At 44.7% G+C, this 19,817-nt stretch overlaps 1 protein-coding gene across 1 annotated transcript in view; it reads left to right on the plus strand.

The window, feature by feature from the left end:
- Positions 1-1,006: 1,006 nt before the first annotated feature.
- The window catches only part of ANTXRL (ANTXR like), a 55,773-nt gene continuing 36,962 nt past the window's right edge, over positions 1,007-19,817 (plus strand). The window contains exons 1-9 of the mRNA XM_035537844.2: positions 1,007-1,596; positions 13,343-13,414; positions 13,566-13,637; positions 14,900-14,981; positions 15,081-15,114; positions 17,033-17,112; positions 17,219-17,287; positions 17,489-17,569; positions 17,671-17,731. Coding sequence (XP_035393737.1) covers positions 1,436-1,596; positions 13,343-13,414; positions 13,566-13,637; positions 14,900-14,981; positions 15,081-15,114; positions 17,033-17,112; positions 17,219-17,287; positions 17,489-17,569; positions 17,671-17,731 — 712 coding nt within the window. The 5' untranslated portion in view covers positions 1,007-1,435. The remainder of the gene's footprint in view (positions 1,597-13,342; positions 13,415-13,565; positions 13,638-14,899; positions 14,982-15,080; positions 15,115-17,032; positions 17,113-17,218; positions 17,288-17,488; positions 17,570-17,670; positions 17,732-19,817) is intronic.

Here is a 19,817-nt window from a genome sequence, read left to right on the forward strand (position 1 = left end):
GGGCGGCGGGGGCGAGCCGCGTCCACGCGTGTCCGTGTCGGGCGTGGAGGAAAGGGACCGATGGGTGCGTGGGGACACGGCCCGGGACAGAGCCCCTTGGGGCTGCATGGGGCACCCCGCGGCCCTTCCAGCCGTGCTGTGCCTCGCCGGGGGCCGTGCGCCCCCTCGGTGCCGGCTTTGTCGCCGGGAGGAGGTGTCACTTTTTGCTCGTGGCTCCTGAAAAGCGGCCGGAGACCCCCCATGACCGCTCGGCTCCCCAGGAGAAGCGGTCCCCAGCGAAGCGATGGGTGTTTGGGGGGCAGCGTGCCAGCACCCCACGGGGGATGGATCGCCTCGCCCTTGAATCTTGCTCGAAAGCCTCCCCCCAAGAAAGAGAGAAACGTCTAGTCCCAAGCCCGTCATGCAAAGTGACTCCGCTTGCATCCCTCCCCGTGGCTCTTTTCATTAATTAGGAGCTACAGCGGCTGTGGGGGAGGGAGGAGCGGCTGGCAGCCAACAGTTATGCAAAATTTGGAGGCAGCATCCAGATGAGCTGGGGCAGCTCTTCGGGGCAGCGCTTTGTGCCCTGCGGGTGGCAGGCGGGTGGGATTCTGCTGCCGTGCAGCCCCCATCGACAGATTTTCGTTTCAGCGTTACTCGTTGCCTGCTGGACGCAGTGAGAGCAAACTCGATTTTCTACCACAGCAACGAAGCAATTTGCCGTGACATAAGACAGGCGTGAAAACGCCGTCCTTTCGCCCCTCCCCAGGCAAGAAACTTTGCAATTACCCTCGTCCCCTGCAACTCAATTTCGCACATGTGCCCGCACCACGTCCTCCCCCCCCTCGCCCCCGCTTTTTCCCAGGTTTTTGCAATGATGCCCATCGCCCCCACGGTGACCTGGTCCCCCTCTTCCCCTGGAGCAGCCCAGGAAGGGACACGACGGGACGGGACGGGACGGGACGGGACGGGAGGCTCTCCCCTCCCTCCCTTCTCCCGGTCCCCCCGCTCGCAGCAGCCTTTCCCCGCTCGGTATCCCGGAACAGGAAAGTCCCGGTTCAGCTTTCCCCCATAAGATCCTGTCTCCCCCCGCTGCTCCCCTCCCTCTGCCCCTTCCTGCTGCCGGCCCTTGCGCGGGGAGCCGCTCTGCGCCCTGCGGGACCGGGGCTGAGCCGCTGGGGGCAGGCGCCGGGGCATGGGGACGGGGCTCTGGGGACTCTCCGGCTGGGCTCAGCCCCCAGCCCTGAGCCAGCCCTGAGCCAGCGGGCAGGGCTGTCCGGAGCCCGCGGGGCTGAGCTGAGATCTTGAAGTTAGTGGTGGTGAGGTTGTTTTTTGTGGTTTTTATTTTTTTTTCTTTTTATTTTTTTTTTCTCCTCCCTTGGCGCTTCCGAAGAGACTGTAAGGTCGGCAGCCAGAGGGAGACTGGGGGAGGAGGAAGAATTAAGGAAGGGAAAAGATGGCGAGTTGCAGGAGCGGCGTGGAGAAAGCAGCGTTTTTGTGCTGCTTCTTGCTGGCGAGCGGGAGCCTAACCTCCTGCGCCCGGCCCGAGGAGGAAGAAGAGCAAGAAGAGCAGCGCTCCTGTCACGGTGCCTTTGATCTCTACTTCATTCTGGACAAGTAAGTGACAGTCACGTTTAAAAACGTTTATTCAGTGCCTCCTTGCATCAGCAGGGATGTCGTTTTCCCCTCCCCCGGTCTCTTCGGGTGCCTTCCCCCCGTCTCCCCTGGTGCCGAGCACGATGTGCGGGGCAGGGGGCTTAGTTTTGCTCCCCCCAGCTTGTGCGGTTCTCAAGTGCAGCATTTAGGGGAGCTCTGTGCTTTATCGTGGGCTAGTCGCACATGCGAACCCAGGAGATCAGGTCACCTTCAGGTTGCATGGTGTGTGAGCTGTGGGTGTTGGGTTCGAGGGGACAGTGGTCAGTGCCCCCAGCACTTCTGGAGTCTGGTGCCAGGGCTTTGGCGAAGTGCTGAAATGCCACCTGTGGCATTAAGCCATGCCAGAGCAGCCTGTGCAGAGCTACCTAAAGTTAAGGTTCAAGTGCTTGTATGTAATGATTGCCTTTTTCATATGCTTGTGGTATAGTTTCATAAAACTTGTTTCTGATCAGCTTCTTTAGAATTGCCTAAACCTATGTCTGAGTTACATCTATTAAAATATGTTGGCAAACACTTTTCTTTAATATCACGCTATTCTAATTTAGATGTGGCCTGAGGGTTTGGTTAAGCTCACATTCATAGACACGTTACGGCAAGAACCAGTGAAGTCAGTGGTAAATTAGTGCACCCACAGGTGGTTCTCAGAAGGGCCAAAATTCTGTTTTTCTTGGTGCACTGCTTTGGCTTGACAACCGAGGGTTACACTCCAGGAGTAAATTGTTGGTCTTCTGCATACAGTGAGTGAGATGGTCATCTTATCCAGCACATCCTGGGTTATGTGACAGGATGTGACACGGTACTATGAAAAATGAAGCCTTATATTTGTGATTCTTGCTCATAAGCCAGGTACTAAGTCTGCATTGTGCTGTTTCCCAGCTGGGAGAACTGTTTGGTCCACCAGGCCTTCTGCACAGCCGGTGTGAGGCAAAAAGCCACCATCGCTCAGGAGCCAGCAAGTCCCTATGTTCCAGAAGAAGAGAAAAGCATCATTAGTAAAGATTCTGCTTTTAGAGCAAAATGGTCTGAAAACTACCAGAAATGGTCTGCCGTTCTAAAAGATGTGTTAACACACTGTCTAGTGGCCTTGGTGATTTTTTTTTTTTTTTTTATTATTTCACTGAACTTGTTCCTGAAGGCGCCTTCCTGCCTAGAAGGAGCTCTGTGAGGGGCTAGCATTAGCACTCGAATTCATGCTTGTCATAGTTCCAAGGCGCACCTGGTACTGTTGTTCTGTCCACTTCCTCTACTGAGATCCCAGTAACAGTAAATGTGATGATCGTGATATGGGTTCTCTCTGTGGCATGGTATATCTTCTTCCTTGTGATTTCCTTGTCTAAAATATCATCGTGTACCCCTAGCAATCAGCACACTGAATTACTATGCTACTTCTCTTCTGTAGATCAGAAAGCACTTTCCTGGGGTGGCTGCTGTTCTCAGTCAAATTGTATTTGGGGAAATCAAGGCAGAGAACAAAGCAACTTGCTCAGAGTTAGGTACATCAAGCAATAGAACGCTGGTTGTGCAATTAAGATCCTCTTCAGTGTTGTGGACACAAAATCATGTTTTCTTTTAGTAGGCTATGGGTCTTGCATCTTGGCCCAGGGGCTGTCTGCTCTGTACATTACTCCACTGCAGACCAGACCTGATCATGGTGTAAAAGTCATGCATTTAGGTACCAGTGGGAAAGCTCTCTTTGGCTTCAGTTGCAAACTGTGTCTTTATAACCTTCAAGAGGCTGAAAGAAGTCTTGGGTAAAAAGTTGCAGTAGAAGTTATTCGAGCCCCTGGGTGCTCAAACAGAATCCATTTAGAATCCATTCCCACTCCTACAGGCCAGTGGCAATGCAGTTGCAAAGTTGCTTCTGGCTTTGATGAGGTTGCGTTACAATCCACGTGGGTAATATTAGAGTGGCAGATCTCAGGAGCCATAGGTCCCATGCTGCTTTCCTGCTGTAACGCAATGCATATGGTACTTAGAGGCAGCGTACATGCTGGCTGCTGGTGTTTAGTCCCAGATATATCCTGTGACATCTGGCACAACGTGAGCACTTGTTGAAGCAGCAGGTGGGTAGACTCCAGATCTTGGAACAGTTCTTTAGAAAGGAGCTAGAGATTAGTGCTGAGAAGGGTCAGGGTATTCCTGGTAGGGAGAAGGCAGGAAGCCAGTTATAAGCAGCTGGTCAAATCTGGAGATGGGGCGGATGCGTTTTACAGTTGGATCCATGCTAATGCATATCCAGGAAGAATCCTGGCTCTAATTTCTGACAGGAGAATCCACAGAAGAAAAACATTGGTATACTGGTAGGTATCCCCACATCTCCGGGGCATTGCACGCCTTTGTTGGTGCCTTGCCATTATGGAGCTAGCTGCATTAAGTCTTAATTAGATGTGTAACAATGGGATTGAAGCATTGATTCTGTGAAAACTCCAGGCTTTAATCCCGTGACCCTGTAGCACACTCTTGAGCTGAATGACTGACCCTGTCTGTGAAGTCAGCCTGGGTGAACCAAAATCACTTTAAATCTGCTTTTGCTTCCCCATAGAAAGATGTAATCTCTCATCTGTAGGAGGCAAACTGGAAGAAGACGACAAACCTTTCTCCTTATGCATGTAAGCACTGTGTGTTACTGCAATGACTTTATTGGGTTATGACTTTCTTTTTGTTCTGCCAGGCAAAGTCTGTGGGGAATCTAATCCTGCAGGCAACAACCATCAGAGGGAAAAGATCATCTGCTTGTGAAGTTATCGGTATAATGTATATGGTGCCAATTAGAAAGAGAAACTCACTGAATTCTTACAGCTTTTCTCTTCCTGAAGTTGACTGTAGCCCTTAAAATTAACTTTACAGGAGAGGCAAGATCAGAGCAGTGGAACTAAGCCTTGGATGTCCAAGAAACTGGCATGGTGAAAGGGAAAAGCAGCATGTGTGGAAAGGAGACCTGCTACCGTTCTCCTTAGGGTTGTCTGACCGTGTCAGAGCCCCAGTAGGTTTGCCTCGTCTCTAGGAATACTTAAATGAGCAGATCTCTTGAAGCTATGAGAACTGGACACTTGCTGGCTACAGAAGCTGCTGCCTAGAGTCTGCAAAATTGTGCTGTCTGTATGTCATACTCTGAGTTATGCAAGCTTGAGCTTATTTGTATGTGTAGTGGAAGGCTTCAAAGTATTATACTGAAGCAGCAGAGATTTTTCAGTTTGCAGCCAAGTGAAGCCCTGTGCATGAGTTAAAGCAATATACCATGCTGTTGGTATACCCATTTCTCCTGTGGCATATGGTAAGATCGTCACAGGTGATAACAAAGACCTCATGTTCATCTTTAAACAAGCATAGCTATTAAGTTAAAACAAGTAAATGGGTAGCTGAGCACTCTTCATTTGCTTTGGTTGCTTCACTTGCTTCAGTTGTCAAAGTGCTTGAAGGACTTCTTTCAGTCCCATCCCGAACTGCTGAGGACATGTCCTCTTAGGTATTTAGCTGCTTGACTATTCCGGTCTTGTATTGATATCCTTGTGCTTGAGTATGTAAATGCTTCCTCTTCATCCCCGCCTTGCTGTTAACATCCAGCAGTTGTTTGTAATCATATTGCAACGCACTTCCACAGCAAAAAGGATGACTGACCTCTAGTGTTTTCTAATTATAACCGTGCCTGGTGGCATCATTATGATTAGTGCAACAAATATAAGTCCTGATTTTAAAAGGATTTCCAACTCTGCCATAAATATTTGCTCCTGGCAATTCTTAATATGACAGATCTGAGCTGCTGTATTTAATAAATACAAAGAAAGGTTTTTGGTTATTTTTTGACTGTAGGTCAGGATGGAAAATGGGGGGAGGGGGAAGAGGGAGAGTAAGCAAGAATGTGAGATTCTCAAAAGTATTTTTTTTCCTGCTGGGATGCTTGCTAAAATTGTTTGGATTTTGAGGGAAAAATGAGCTGTGCTTCCTTGAGAAAATGTTTCCTTTTTCCACAGCACAGACCATGGATGTGCAAATGTCTGAAGGCCCTGGTTGGCTTTCTTTTAGAGCAGCGATTGTTTTTTTGGGGGCTGGACTAACTACCCTTTCTCATCTTCCCCCTGAACTTGTGGATAGTCCCTTTTCACAGTACTCCTGTCTCTTGGGCCCCCAACAGTCTTGCTTTTCACATCAGTTTTGCTGCTCCTCCTGTGCTTATAGCAGCAACTTTGCTAAAGACATCAGCACAGTGTAACCAGTTGAGCCTTCTCCCTTGTAATCCGTTTTGCAGATACCTTCCTTTACCCTTGCTAAGCCAGTCTCCATAGGTCAGCATCACTGGGTAGGGAACTGGTGCAGGAGAACACAATCTCTGCTGATTAGATGGGAAATTAACTTCCATGTCTCCTCTTTTTTTTTTTTTCTTGGTAATTCCCCCTGGGCACTTCACCTTGAAAAAACAGTTGTTCTGTGGAAGTTTGCTGGGTGGGAAATGAGCTGATACTTCCTCAAATTTTAGCCAAGCCAGAAAGCCATCAGAACAAAAGGCATTTCAGTAGCTGCTATTCTGGACCAGGTTTTTAATCACTTTAAGGCAAGTATAGTGCATTGATGATCTCCAGATTATTCCCCCCTCCCCCCATATGCCTTATTTAAAGCAAACAAAGAAAAGAGTCCAGTAAACACGTTTTGCTCCTATCCTCCCAAGAATGCACAATTTCCTTGCCAATTTTTTGAATGAATTTAGCACTCGTGAAAATCATGAATTACAAGCACTGGTGAGAGCAAGTAGTTTTGGCTTTATGCTCTCACTGCAGCCCTCTGCCTTCCTCCCTGCATTCACACGGTCCCAGTCCCCCAGTGTTGGGGCAGAGCTGGCCCTGGGAGTTCCTGCAGCTCTTCTCTGTGGTGTCTTGGACCGATGCAGTTCTGTGCATGGGTGCTACACAGGGCATGAGGAGTGGAGGCCTGTGGCTAACAATGTTGTGGTCAGAAATTGGAGTGCTGGCAGAGATAGGTGCCTGAACATGTGTTCTGTCACCTCACTCCATTGCTTTTGAAAAATATCATATTTCACTTCTAACTTTAAACACTGCTGAACTCCATTTGGTGAGCAAGGATATCTGCCTGTTGCAGCCAGACCTAAGTTCGTTGTAAGATTTGAGACCAGATGCAGGTAAACTGCATATCAAGATTGAGAGGACTCACTGTCAGAGTAGAAGTATCAGGTTTTTTCCTTAAGACTTCATTGACTGCCGTATATATTTAAAAATGGTTGTCTAGTGTCTGTATCTTTTCCTTTTCTGACTTCTTTTCCCCTTTATAATGTAAACTCATCATCTACATGACACCTCTCATAGTCTCCAACTGCCTGTAAGCAATATTCTTTATTGTTTTCAAAACATAGTCTGTTGGTATTTTGCCTTTGTATCTTCCTTTGTTGTGGTTATGTTGCAGCCAGTGTTGGGATTTCCTTACAACCAGGTATAATTGTATGGAATGTTCCAAAGGAAACTTTTATTCAGCTTCAGACATACCTATGTTATTGGAACCAGGCTTTATTTGTTTGCATTTTGTCTGATATTATTCTGCCAGATTTGCCTTTTGGAAGGGAAGAATTCCCTTCCTCCTGCACCAAGAAAAAATTCTTTGTTAAACCCAAGACAACGCTAATGGGTAGCAGTTATTCGACATAAAATGTGTACAGTTAACAGGAAGAAAAAGGCATGGCAGCTTGTCATTTGCAGTCTATTTAGGCATGTAATTATATCTGATTTATTTGGGGCTTGAGCCAAGGAAGTAAACTGTAAGATTCCCCCTGACCTAGGGTTTCAGTTTGCTTGTGCTCAGTGTTTGAGAATTTCATTACTTTTGTAATGAAGCTTGCAGGCCAAATGTTGGCATGCAATGCAGTCTGAGTTGTTACAAGGTGTAGTAACACCAAACCTTTTCATCTCAAACAGGGAGACAATGAAGTGACTCCTGTGAGCTCTTGACAGCGCCAGAGCCTTGCTTCCCTGCTCCCAGTTAACTGCTTGCACCTTGTTACGAGTGCTGCGGCCTGACTGGGACTGAGGGCTCTGCTTTGCTCCCTGTGTTGTGTTCAACAGGACTGGCATACTGAGACCAGGTCCTCCAGGTTTGGTGCTGCTCAGAGCAGCGCTGGAGCTTTCCTGGGAGGTCTGAAGTGGTTGGATGCAGTCCAAGAGAGCCTTCGAATTCTACCTTGCAGTGTGCTCCTCAGGTGGCTGGGTGTGTCATGAGCTGTAACGCAGGGGGACAGGATTTGTAGATTAGACAGCAGGAGCAATGGGTGGTGTTTTGAGGGATGATTTACGTAAGTCAGTGATGTTGGTTCAAATCTTGTCAGTAGTTTTATAGGAGAAAAGCCATCTGTAAATTAATGGTTTTGGTCATAAAAAACCTTTTGGATTCAAGTACTTTAGAGTCCTGTGTTTGGTGCACTGACCTAGGACTATGAAATCTGTTTCCTAGCTGCTTCTCCATATCTTTCTCCTCCCCTCTCCTGTCTTGTCCATTAATATTGTAAGTACTTTGCAGCGAGGGCTGCTTTGGAGTGGCCATTTCTGCCAGTATTTCTAATTGCCTTTGGAGCAGATAATATAAACTAGTTCTTCCTAGCCTGGATGAATCACCCGCTGAAGGTCCCTTCCATGCTTGCAAGAAGCATTGTTTGAGAGAGGAGGGCCCTTGTCACTTTGAATGCTCTGCTGGCTCACAAGAAGAGAGGCGAGGGATGGATGAACATGTGCATGCATGTCTGAAGCCACAACAAACTAGATGCCCCAGGGTTTGCTTTTATTGCAGAGCCATTATTAGCCATGTGCAAGAATTCTCCTGTTGTCTGCAATGTGGTTGTGGCCACAAAGAGCTCTCTCCAAATAACAACAAACTGCCTTATTTCTGAGCAAAGGGCTGTATGCAAGGCCACCATTAGCTCAAGGGGATACTTATAGGGACCAGCAAACTTGATAGCTGTTTTATTCTCCTGACACCACACTCAAACTGAACCCAGAATCAGTAATAACAGGTTTATGGTTTTGTTTTGTTTTTTTTATTTTTATTTTATTTTTTTCCCACTGGGATCTCTGAAATAGCTGCAATCAGTTAATTAGTAAGAGACAGGCAAATGTTGGGGGTGTGTGAAATGTAGGACAAGGGGCAGCTCCTCATTTTCAAGGGGTTTCCCTCTCCTGTTTGAGGCTTTGAGTCCTGCTGCCTGCTCTGTGTGTGTGTGTGGTAATATAAACATGGGCGGTTTGGGTAGTGCCTGGGTATTAACTCTCACTGCAGAGCTGCAGGTCTGAGGTGTATTGCAGCACAGTGGGCTCCTGGCAGTGAGTTTAGCTCTAACCATGGATCACTTATGTCCTGGGACAGACACCTCAGATGTGACCCTGAAGTAGCAGGGCAGAGTGTGACGGCCTGGGTGTCAGGTTGTACTGCTCGGCTTCTCTGCCTCCAGCTTCTACCCCCTCTGGGGCCTGCTAGGACAGAAGGGGCTGACTCCAGCCCAGCTCGTGCTGTGCCATCAGCAAGGGCCAGACACAACTCTGACACCACTCATTGTGTTTTTTTACACTGGTGCAGAGCTCTGCTAAGTTGCAAGGAGTCACTCCAAAGTAAGCAGGAGCAGAATCGAGGCCTGCGATCACATCACTTCCTTCCGCCCCCAGAAATACTTACCAGCCTCCTCTTTTCCCCTCCCATCCAGCAGTAGCAATGCGAAATTCAGGAAAACGGCAGCAGGAGCAGCAGCTGCTCCTCAACGCGGGCCATGAGGCAGGGAGCGCATTCTTTCCTATGTTGTGGTTTGCTGACTCCTCTCTTTGTCTCGTTTGTAATGGGAAGTGAGCTTCGGCACTGGGGAGCGAGCTCCCAGCAAACAGCTCCTGTGGGTTTTCGGCTCTGGCTGGGCCCAATTCTGATCCCAGTTCCTTAGGTATGGACCTGGGGGAATTCTGCTGGATTTGCTCCAGACTCGGCCCAGCGAGCTGGCAGCAGAAGCAGCCACTAACATGTCCTCTGCAGCATTCTGGCTCTCTGCAGCAGCTGTCTGTTGCTCTGTGTTTGCCTTCACCATGAGAATCGTGTAACCTCCGAGGACTGAGGCCTTGCCTTCCTGCCTGGCCCTGGAGGGCGCGTGAGCCGCCTGTAAGCAGTGGCTCATTGCCCACAGAAGTCTCTGACTGGATGCTCTGCAGAGTGTGTAGGGTTCCCTGGCTGTGTTGCTGCCACATGGCTTCCCCAAGCTGCTGGTGAGGGTGGCCGAGCATGTGACTTGCACCCAGTGTGCTTTCTGCACCGGGCTGAGCCATATTTGGCTGATGCTTTCCTTATTCAGAAGTCTTCGGTGCTCCCCTGAAATCTTACAGGAGTGACCAAACAGGCCAGGCAATGAATCTGTTTGTGGTTGGTTACTGATGATGGTTGGTTACTGGGACAACGTGCCAGCTTTGTCTGAGGCTCCTATTAGCACCAGTAAGCTGGTTAACAGGAATTACTTTTTTCTCAGTTATCATAGGACTAAAAGAAATGACAAAGGCACCAAAACTGCTGTAAAAATCAGGCTGTGAAGATGTCCAGGAATAATCTGTGGTGCAGAGAGTATGAAAGACCTCATGCTTACTCTAGGCTCAGGAACGGTGGAGTTGAAAATGCGTGTGTCTTTCAAGCATTGACAATTGTCAGAAACGAGCTAAGAGTATGCTTGGAGGGGTTTAAGTCACAGCCTCCCACTTGCCATGGAGAAGCAAAAGCTTCCTAGTTCCATCCAGCCACGCAGCATAGCATGTTAGTTTGTGCTGCCAGCACAAAGGGATTTTGTGGTATTAAAGCTAAGATGCAGAAAGCAGTGAAATGTCTCAGTATTTTCCATAGTGCTGGGCTGCTTCTGTTTCTGTCAGTACTGGGAGTACTATTTGACAGTAGTGGGCAGCTTAGTATATAGCTTAGCAAAGCTATATACAGTAAAATTGCATTTTATAGTTGGAAATTTTCATTATTCTGTCATTAAAGTGGCCAATTTAGAGAGGAATTTGAGGGGCAAGGAGGGGAAATCATGTCCTTTTGTAAGCCAGGCCACCTCTGGTTCTTGAGGGCTTTGACATTACCAGCATTGGTTGTGCTTGAGCATCGCTATCAACAGGACAACACCCGGGTCTGGAGGAGTGTGATGGAGGAAGTAGTTAAGTGCTGACCACTTCCCTGGCCCTCTTCATATAAGATTTGGAAACAGTAAAACTTTCTTGCTAGGGCTTCTGTCTTGCTTTGATGCTTCCCAGCTGACAGACAAGATATAAGCCATGTGTGGGTGCAGAATTCCTCCCAGTGGAGGAGGAGACCCCCTGCTGCCCTGAAGTGCCTCTGCTCAGCAGGGTTGTAGCTCTGTGACAGTATGCTTCCTGCAAGGACTAGCGCTTGACAGGCATCCTTAGCTTTTCAGGGGTGGGTACGTATAGATTTATTACAGCCACTTCTTGTTACTCTTAACACCACTTGCGCTTTCCAAGACGGGGTATTTTGTTATATTTAAGGTTATCAGAGTGCATAGGAAGTGCATAGTATTAAGGTTATATGTGCATTTGTACTGTGTTTGTGTTTTTCCACCGTTAATGATTTACAACTTTCTTAAATTGTCAGTGTCTGTTGTTTTATCAAGCTGTTCTTTGCCTAAAAATTAGGTATGTGAGAGGAGAAAGGGGAAGAAAAAAAAAAAAGAAAAAGCAATTCAGAGTTCTAAGAAGGTACTGGAAATGATGATTTGTTGCCATTATGAAGAGAATTAGTTGCTACTTTCTTTTTTGGATTGCATCATTACCTCTGCAGCTGGCAGTAGAAATTTGATACCTCATCCAAAATAGATCGGTGTTTTCTGAGTAGGAAACTGGCGTTCTGTATAAAGAAATAACCCTGTTGGAAACTGCAAGAATGGAACTGAAATGGGATAGCAAGCTCAGAGAGAAACTGAAAAGTGTCATCTCTGCGTGAGGTAGGGGGGAGAACTTAAAAGTAAAAGTTGGAAGCTCTAAATGCATAGATCTTGATACCTTGAACCTTGCTTAGGTTCAAGGTAAATCTGAGTTCAGCCAACTTGGAGGCTTAGTCTGGGACTTTCAGAAGAATCCTAGAGAATTATAGGCGTTGGACTGCCTCAGATCCCTTTTGAAAAAGCACTCCTTAATCCATGCCTATGTGAATTACATACATTTTTATGATAAGAAAATGGCTTGTTTGCTAGTAATGCCATCACCTTTCCTTGGCACTGTTCACAAATATGTGAACGTGGCTCATCCATTGACTGACACACAAATTGGAGACTGAGCAGTCCTCAGTTTGATCCATTTCTGGTGCTTTGTTGCCCTCCCTTGCTGTCTGGCAATTTAATTTCTTCATTCTTAGATAACCAGTTTGTTCTGTGAATGAGTCACCACTTCTCCAGAAAAGTAGCATCAAAGCACGCAGGCAGGCTTATTCAAGTTTAAATACCTCAGTGGTCCCTTTATGGTCCTTATCCCTTTCTTTGCTCTCCTTCAGCCCACCAGCACTGCTGCAAGGCATGCAGTGCCATATTGCACTACACGCATGGACTTCTCTTTGCTGATCCGTACCTGGTGTATAGGGGTAGACATAGGATTGCTTTGAAAACCCATAGCAGAACTGCAATTTGTTTCCCTTTTCTAATACATTTACACAGAAAAATGTCTAATGGCAGTTAGGGGAAACCTAAGGCAAAAATTTGTTTCTTACTTCTTCAGTAGTTACATTTCAGAAGTATTTTAGTTCTTGCATCTAAGCCTCTGTGATCCTTCAGGACATGCTGCTGCATTATTCATCTCTCTGCTTGTGCCCAAGACACTTGATGCAGGCATTCACCTTGCAAGCCAAGTGAATGAGCCATTCATTCATAAACACCACCTAGGGAGGGCTTTTCACACCACTGACTTCTCATGTTTTGTAGCCTTTCAAGTGGCTTGGAAGTGTATGCCATAGATCCATAAAGTGCAAATCAACTGCACTGTAGATTTGCTGCATGCAGGGCTCTGAGTCCCACAAGACTGCTGGGGTCCCTGAGAATGTAAGACCAAACTGAGAAAAGCCAGGGAGTGTGAGTAATGCAGTTTATGGATCAGGAATGGGAGCAAAAACCCCTAAGTTTGTGCATATAACTTATTGCCCAAGTTTTCACAGGAAGTCTGTAACAGGCAGGGATCGACTCTCCAGAACGCTAGTGCTGCGTGTTAGCTATTAGTACTGCCTTTCCCCCTCTGAATTACTTCAAAAGCTTTTTCTTTTGAAACAAACAGTAATTCATGGAAACGTTCTCCCACGCGTTCTGGGAGGGTCAAAGACCAGTCCGGACTTTGTGTGGCTGCAAGAGCAGAGCTGTGCTCTAGGAAAGTAAATAGTCTGTTAGCAGATGATTTAGCAATGTCAAGTATTTTCTTGTAGTTCAATTCATTTTATAAATATTTTATGTAACAAATGTTAAAAAAAAATAAATATTTCTACTTGTGTTTAGGTCAGTGGGTTTTGTAATAATTGTTCTGTTACCACTTCCAGCACAACTGCTGTAGAAGTCTCACCAGAGCTAGCTGCCTCATCTCCATAGACCTCTGTCCAGGTTGTGTCCCTAGCCACCTCCAGAGTATCCCAGTCTTAAAATTCAGAGTGATACAAGGAATTTCACTGTGAAATACGATGAAGGTAATCCATTATGTTTTGTATACAGATCTGGAAGTGTCAGAAATCATTGGACAGAGATTTACTCTTTTGTGGAAAGCCTGGCGGAGAAGTTTATAAGGTAAAGCTTTCTTAGATGGTATTTTAAAATTGATTATGTATATGTACACATACACATGTTCATGCATTATTTCTCATTCACTCCTTATGAAATGAAAATCTGCTGAAGTAATGTGTATGAGACGTGGATCTGGCTTGTTCTTCTGTTTCAGTCCAATGCTGCGCATGTCTTTCATCGTTTTTTCTTCACGAGGCACTACAATCATGAAATTAACAGAAAACAGGCAAGTACTTCCCAGTTTTCATCCAGAAACTCCCTCCACCCCTCCTCTCAAGCCACTCTCAATGAGTGGCCCCAAAACCAGGATGCAGAGCTCTGTGTCAGTCCTCAGTGTGGCATCAGCTCAGGTACGTGCTTGATGCCAGCAGCAGTTGTACCAATGGTGCTGGAGTGTTATCTGCCAGGCTGTCACATCCCTGCCTTTGGACAACACCTGTGCTAGAGGTGCTTTGCCACTGTGCAGCCAGACCACAGCCTTTTTAGGAGAGACTTAGGCCAGAGCAAAATTCTTGTTGCCACCTTCACAATCAAGTCCTCAGGCCTCTGTTGTCTATCTAGAAGACAGAGGTCAAACTTCTTTACTTTTCACAGGGGAGATTTGCTATTTTCAAATAGGAAAATAGCATTGAATGTGGTATTAAAATGTTCCTTGTTCTAAACTGTTGTTCGTTGTTGGATCTCCCAAGTGTGCTTTTTCAGCTCATTTTATATTTCAGAAGTGTAAAAGTGTGCTTTATGCCCAATGGATGTCCCTAATCCCAACCCCTGATTTTTACCTTAATCCCACATACTCCTGTTTCCCCTGTATTTATGGCTGTGAATCTTTAAGTAATCAGGAAAACTAGTTTTAATTTCCCTGAGTGATCCTCTTAGTTTCCAGGTGTTTCTTTGTGAAGTAGGAAGCTATGCACCAGGAGTGATGGTGTCCAAATTACTCTTGTACCAGGAAACAGCCTGAGGAGGTTTGAGCCTCTGGTATGGGACAGGAAACTCCCATTCCCATCCTATTTTCATGTTTTCTGGCCTCTGTCTTTATAATGGAAAAGTCTTAATCCCAACTGTCCTGATGATTGATTGAATAATGAGCTTTTAGTCATCCTATTTTCATGACAGGGCCATAAGCTTTTAAATTCTCATTCCATCTGCAGTTTGTCAGTGTTCAATATCTGGCATTTGCTCTAATTCAGTCTTTTTCTGGCTGACAATATAGCAGAGTGAGGGAGCAGTGTCAGCATTTCACCCTTAAAAATGTATTAACCCTAGCATTGTATCATATGCCTGGTTTTGTGCTTCCGTGGGTGCTCAGCTCATGTCAAAACTGTTTTTTAATCTTGGTTTTACCAGTGCTTTAGCTGGTGTGTGTGTACTTTGTGCCATGTATTGACAGGATGTGTGATCTAGGTGTGTTACAGGAATATCTCATGGGTGGGGAAAAGGGGGAAGGGAAAACTACCTCTTAATAAAATTCTTTTTTTTAATCCAAAGGGAAGCCATAAGACGAGGACTTGAAATTCTTCAGTATGAAGTGCCTGGAGGAGACACCTTCATGCATGAAGGATTTAAAAGGGTACACACCACAGCACCTCCTTCGATTTATATATACAAACTTTGATTTCCTTTCTTCTTCTGCACTTAAGAGCTAATAATGTTCCAAAATTTGTTGCAGGCAAATGAGCAGATTTACCATGAAACCTATGGAGGTAGGCATTGCTTATCAATTGTTACATATCTGCATGGAAAAGACAGGGGTGATGGTGTTCTTTGTGTGACCTGCAGTAAACCCGCTGAAAGAAGTGTTGGAGAAGGGACTGGTGTTACACAATCGTTGCATTCCATTTTGACTACAGCCCTACTTTCAGATGCATGATTCATGGTTTATTAAGACCAGAGGAGACCATTATAATCCCAGATCTGACCCAGTGCAGAATACAGACCAGAGCATTGCAGCCGGAGCTGCCTGTACCGCATCTAGGGGACAGGAACACCTTCATCTCCTTTCCCTGCTCTGTCCTGATGAACTCAGCCCTGTCTGCTTCATTCCCCCAGATTCTACTTCTTGTTAGCATAGGTATGAGTGTGATCAGCTGGAGATTTTTTCCATCAGTGTGAAAAAGTTAGGATCGGAATCTGAGTTTGTTATGCAATTTTTTGCTAAACTTGGAGAGGGAAATGCATTTGTGCTTTTTTCTGTGGGGGGGAAAAAAAGGGCCTAAGAAGTTGAACTGAGCACTTTATGCCTAGTTTGCACCCTGAAATTAGCTTTTTTCCATTTGTGGATAGATGGCCTCTTTGGAAGATCTATCAATGCCTTTTAATAAAACAGGGTGTGCATGTGGAGTCTTCAGCAGCAACTTTTTTGTATGGCTTCTCACATGCTTCTACCAGACAAATCAAGAGTTTTGATGAGCTCAAGAGAACTATTTTACTTCTTCCTAATAGATAGAGAGTAGTTGCTTAGTTCCTAGCTAAGTTGATTAGGAAGGAAAAAGGAGTAGATGACATCTGGATTCATAAAATAAAGTATTGGGAAAGAAACGAATTCAGAAGAAAACAAAGTTCAGATTCTTTATGGCCTTTTTCAAGCATCCTCAGCAGAAAAAAATGATGAATATGGGAATCCAAGCTTTTTTCCCCTCCAAAGTTGCAGGTCACTTTTAAGGTTTTATGTCTGTGTTGACATGACATGGGAAGGACTGCATGGCATAAGAAACCTGTCAAAGCTAATCAGTCTTTAGTTTCAGACAGTATGGGGAAAGACACTTGAAACTGTACCAGATTATTCTGATAAAATAATAAATACTTCCCTGAAAGTAATGTGTGCATGCATTAGTGAGAACTATTGAAGTAGAATGGTGTGTTGAACCATAGTTTGCGTATTATTTGGGATTAAATTTTTAATATCTTGCATTTTTCTAGGTCATATTGTATTCTATACCACATTACTTTTATAGCTGTCGGAAGTGTGCATTCTTTCTTTTCATATAAGCTTATCTGGGACATGAAATGGCTTAGCACAAGACATGAATTTTCTCCAGTGGACCTGGTCTTGCGTTTTTTTACTCTCAGAAATCCTATGAACTTCACCTAACACCTTTTGTTGCATGAGAAGTAGAACTGAATCCCCCTATGGAAGCACCTTTTTGTGCTGTGTTCAGTGGGGTTGCTGCTTTAAAACCTGGTGGAGGGGAAGGCAGGGTGGCAGGAAAGGTCCTCTTGCAGAGGTCTCATACCAGCAGTCTTTGGCCAATGCTCTTCTCGAGAAGTATTTTCCATTTTGCCATTTCTCCATGTGAAGGGTCTACATATAGCCTTGGCCAGATACTGCGTTTTACACAGGACAAAGTTTGTGCATGGACCTTGCCAGAGCAGTACTCGCCCTTAAGTGCTGCTTCTGTGTGATGGAAGCGCGTAGGTTCCTGCTTGTTGCATGTTGCCGTGCATCTGACCTTCAGCTGGGGTAGATCAGTGCATCTCCAATAAAGTCCATACAGATCAGGCGGAGAGTCTGGCCTTGTGGTTTTGTATTTTTGTCAGCAACGAGACATGCATCACTTCGCTTACTTTCATTGTTCAATCTTGTGTCATCTGTATATGCTCTGTTAACTGTTGTCCATGTAGGAGTTCGGACTGCTAGTGTGATTATTGCTCTGACGGATGGAGAGTTGCAAGATGTTCAGTTTTATTATGCAGAACAAGAAGTAAGTCACCTTCATGTTTACCTAAACTAGCTCAAGTGTAGGCATTTACTGTTTTGGCTCTACAGATTATATGGCTTTGCACTTACTGTCTTTTTTTCTCATGTAGGCCAACAGAGCCAGAAGCTTTGGAGCTATTGTTTATTGTGTTGGAGTGAAAGACTTCAATGAAACTCAGGTAATCTTGCTTGCTTGCTTCTTGTTTTGTTTTTGTTACACTAGTGCAGAAATAACAGCATCAGTTGAAGGCATTTATTTAATTACTTGAGGCATAAATCATTTCGTGTCAGTATGATGTCTTTTAGCAAGTATGAAGGGGCCCAGTTTTATTCACTGTAATTTTATTTTCCTCATGATTTATGATTGTCTTTCTTTGCAGCTGTCAACAATTGCTGACAGCATCGATCATGTTTTTCCAGTTACGGGAGGCTTTTATGCCCTTAGAGGAACCATTGATTCAGTAAGTTGGCTATTCTGAAACCTAAAAAAAGGTACTCGTTACTGTGCTAATAAAGCATAGATAAAAAGATCACCAAAAATGTCTGTGCCTAAATCTTACAGATTCTCAAGAAATCTTGCATTGAGATCCTAGCAGCTGAGCCATCCAGTGTTTGTGCAGGAGGTAAGCTTCCACAAGAACAGTGTGGTAAGGCAAACAAATGACACTGAAATGTCAGAAACTACCTGATGTAGTGTCAGAGATGAAGCCTGTGGATGTGTTGGAGAGATCCCCTGGGGCTGCATTTGAAGCCTTGTGCATCCCTTCTGAGCTTGAGAAGGAGCTGTTGTCAATACACAGGTAGCCTCTAAACACTGGCTTGGAGAACTCTCTGAAAGAGTACTGGGAGATCTGGGGATACTGCTCTTTAAAACATTCAACAGAAGGAGGAGACAAAAGTGATACAAAGTCAGACTGCCAGAGGCTATCTTAGTGCCTAACGTCTCACAAATTTCTGGAAAGATTGCGTTCCTCAGATCTGCTAGGGCTTGTCAGCAGTTAGAACAAGATTTTGCAGAACAGTCACAGAAACTTCAGGGTTATTGAACCAGATGTAATTAGCTAACTGCATAGGCCAAGACACCCGACATTTTCTGAAGCATTAGTGTTTTACTTACTCGCACTGAAAGAACTATTAGGGTCCAGGCAAATGTGAAGAATCGCAAGAGGAGCTGCTGATAACTTCGTGCCTTTTCTGTCTGGTAAATTTAACTCGTATTTGTTCTGTTTACGTTAGCAGCTTGCTATTTTTTTGCCTACTTGAGAGACTATTGCAGCAGAGAGAGAGTGACACCTTAAGTTTGCTGGGCAGTATAGTTTATGGCATGGTTATTTAGATCTGATGTTCATGTCTTGTGTTCACTTCCTCATCCACTGAAAAAAGAGTGCATACAAATGCAGGATACAAAATAAGAAGTTCAGGAAAAATCTATTAAATAGCACAAAAGAGAAATTGTTCGCTCACTTCCACATGTCAATCGCAGTATGATCTTGCCCTTAGTATTTAAATTTAGAACAAAATATCCTCGTATCTTTTGAACTACTCTTAAACATGTAAGTGTGGAACAGATGTTTGTCATAAAAAATCTGTGGAAAATTTCAAAAAGGAATAATTTTGCTTTTAAAAATCTCCTTTGCAAATTCTGCAGAATTAATCAAAAACAACTTCAAAGCTTTTTTATTTTATGGCAAAAATTTTTCTTGCTGTATAACAGGCATTTTTTTTTTTGCGTAACAACTTACTGCAAGTTCTCTTGCTTATCAAAAACTGCTTTTAACCAGGTGAAAGTGTGACAGCTCCAGTAGTGATTTGGCATAATGTTAAGCATATCAAAGAATAGAATTTGAAAACATTTTCTTCAAATTTTCAATTTGAAAATATCTTAAAAGAGTGCTTAAGTGCTTGCCTTTTCAGGAAAAAGTTTGCCTTTGGTGTCCCTGTCCATGGCAGGGGGTTTGGAGTTAGATGGTTTTTAAGGTCCCCTCCAACCCAAACCGTTCTGTGATTATATGATTTTTGGAACCTTTTGACATCTTTCATTTTGGAATTTTTTGACATCTTTCAGCAAAAAGGGCAAAACAGTTTTGAAAAACAAACCAGCTCAGTTCTTGACTGAGCTCAAACCATTTTATTTATTTTTGCCAGGTTTGCTAAGCTTACTAGTTTGTCACAAGTATAATTAAAATGTATTTAAAATAGTTTTTTCTTTTTTTATATATTACTTGCATCTATCAGTATTTTTCAGCATCTTCATAGCTCTCAAACAAAACCAGTACACATCAGCCTGGAGCAGTCTGTGTATTCTGCTAACTCAGCAGGATGCTTAAATTCTGGGGTTTGTTCTGTCCCTGCTGAAAACATCATTCAGCAAAGGTGGGCTCAGGGCAAAGCATGTTGCTGAATCACCAGGGCATGAAGATGTGGATCTCAGGTGCTTGAAGGTTTGCTTAAAATAGGAGGAAGCAGCAAGTGCAGGTCTAAGTGGTGCAAGCTGTCAACATGTGGGTTAAATGGTCTTTAACACCAAGAATTGGGATCATAATAGTTTTTACTACGGGCTTAGTCCTGCAAGCCATACCTGAAATGAACTGCAAGAGTTTTACAGGACGTGGCTGCAAATACTTATGCTTGTGCTTGGCTTTATTATCTTGAGCAATCCCATGTACTTCAGCAGAGCCAGAGGTTTGTCTTTATAGCTGTGAGCACCAT

Source organism: Cygnus atratus, chromosome 7 (assembly GCF_013377495.2).
Source record: "Cygnus atratus isolate AKBS03 ecotype Queensland, Australia chromosome 7, CAtr_DNAZoo_HiC_assembly, whole genome shotgun sequence".
In the NCBI taxonomy this organism is placed as follows: Eukaryota; Metazoa; Chordata; class Aves; order Anseriformes; family Anatidae; genus Cygnus; species Cygnus atratus.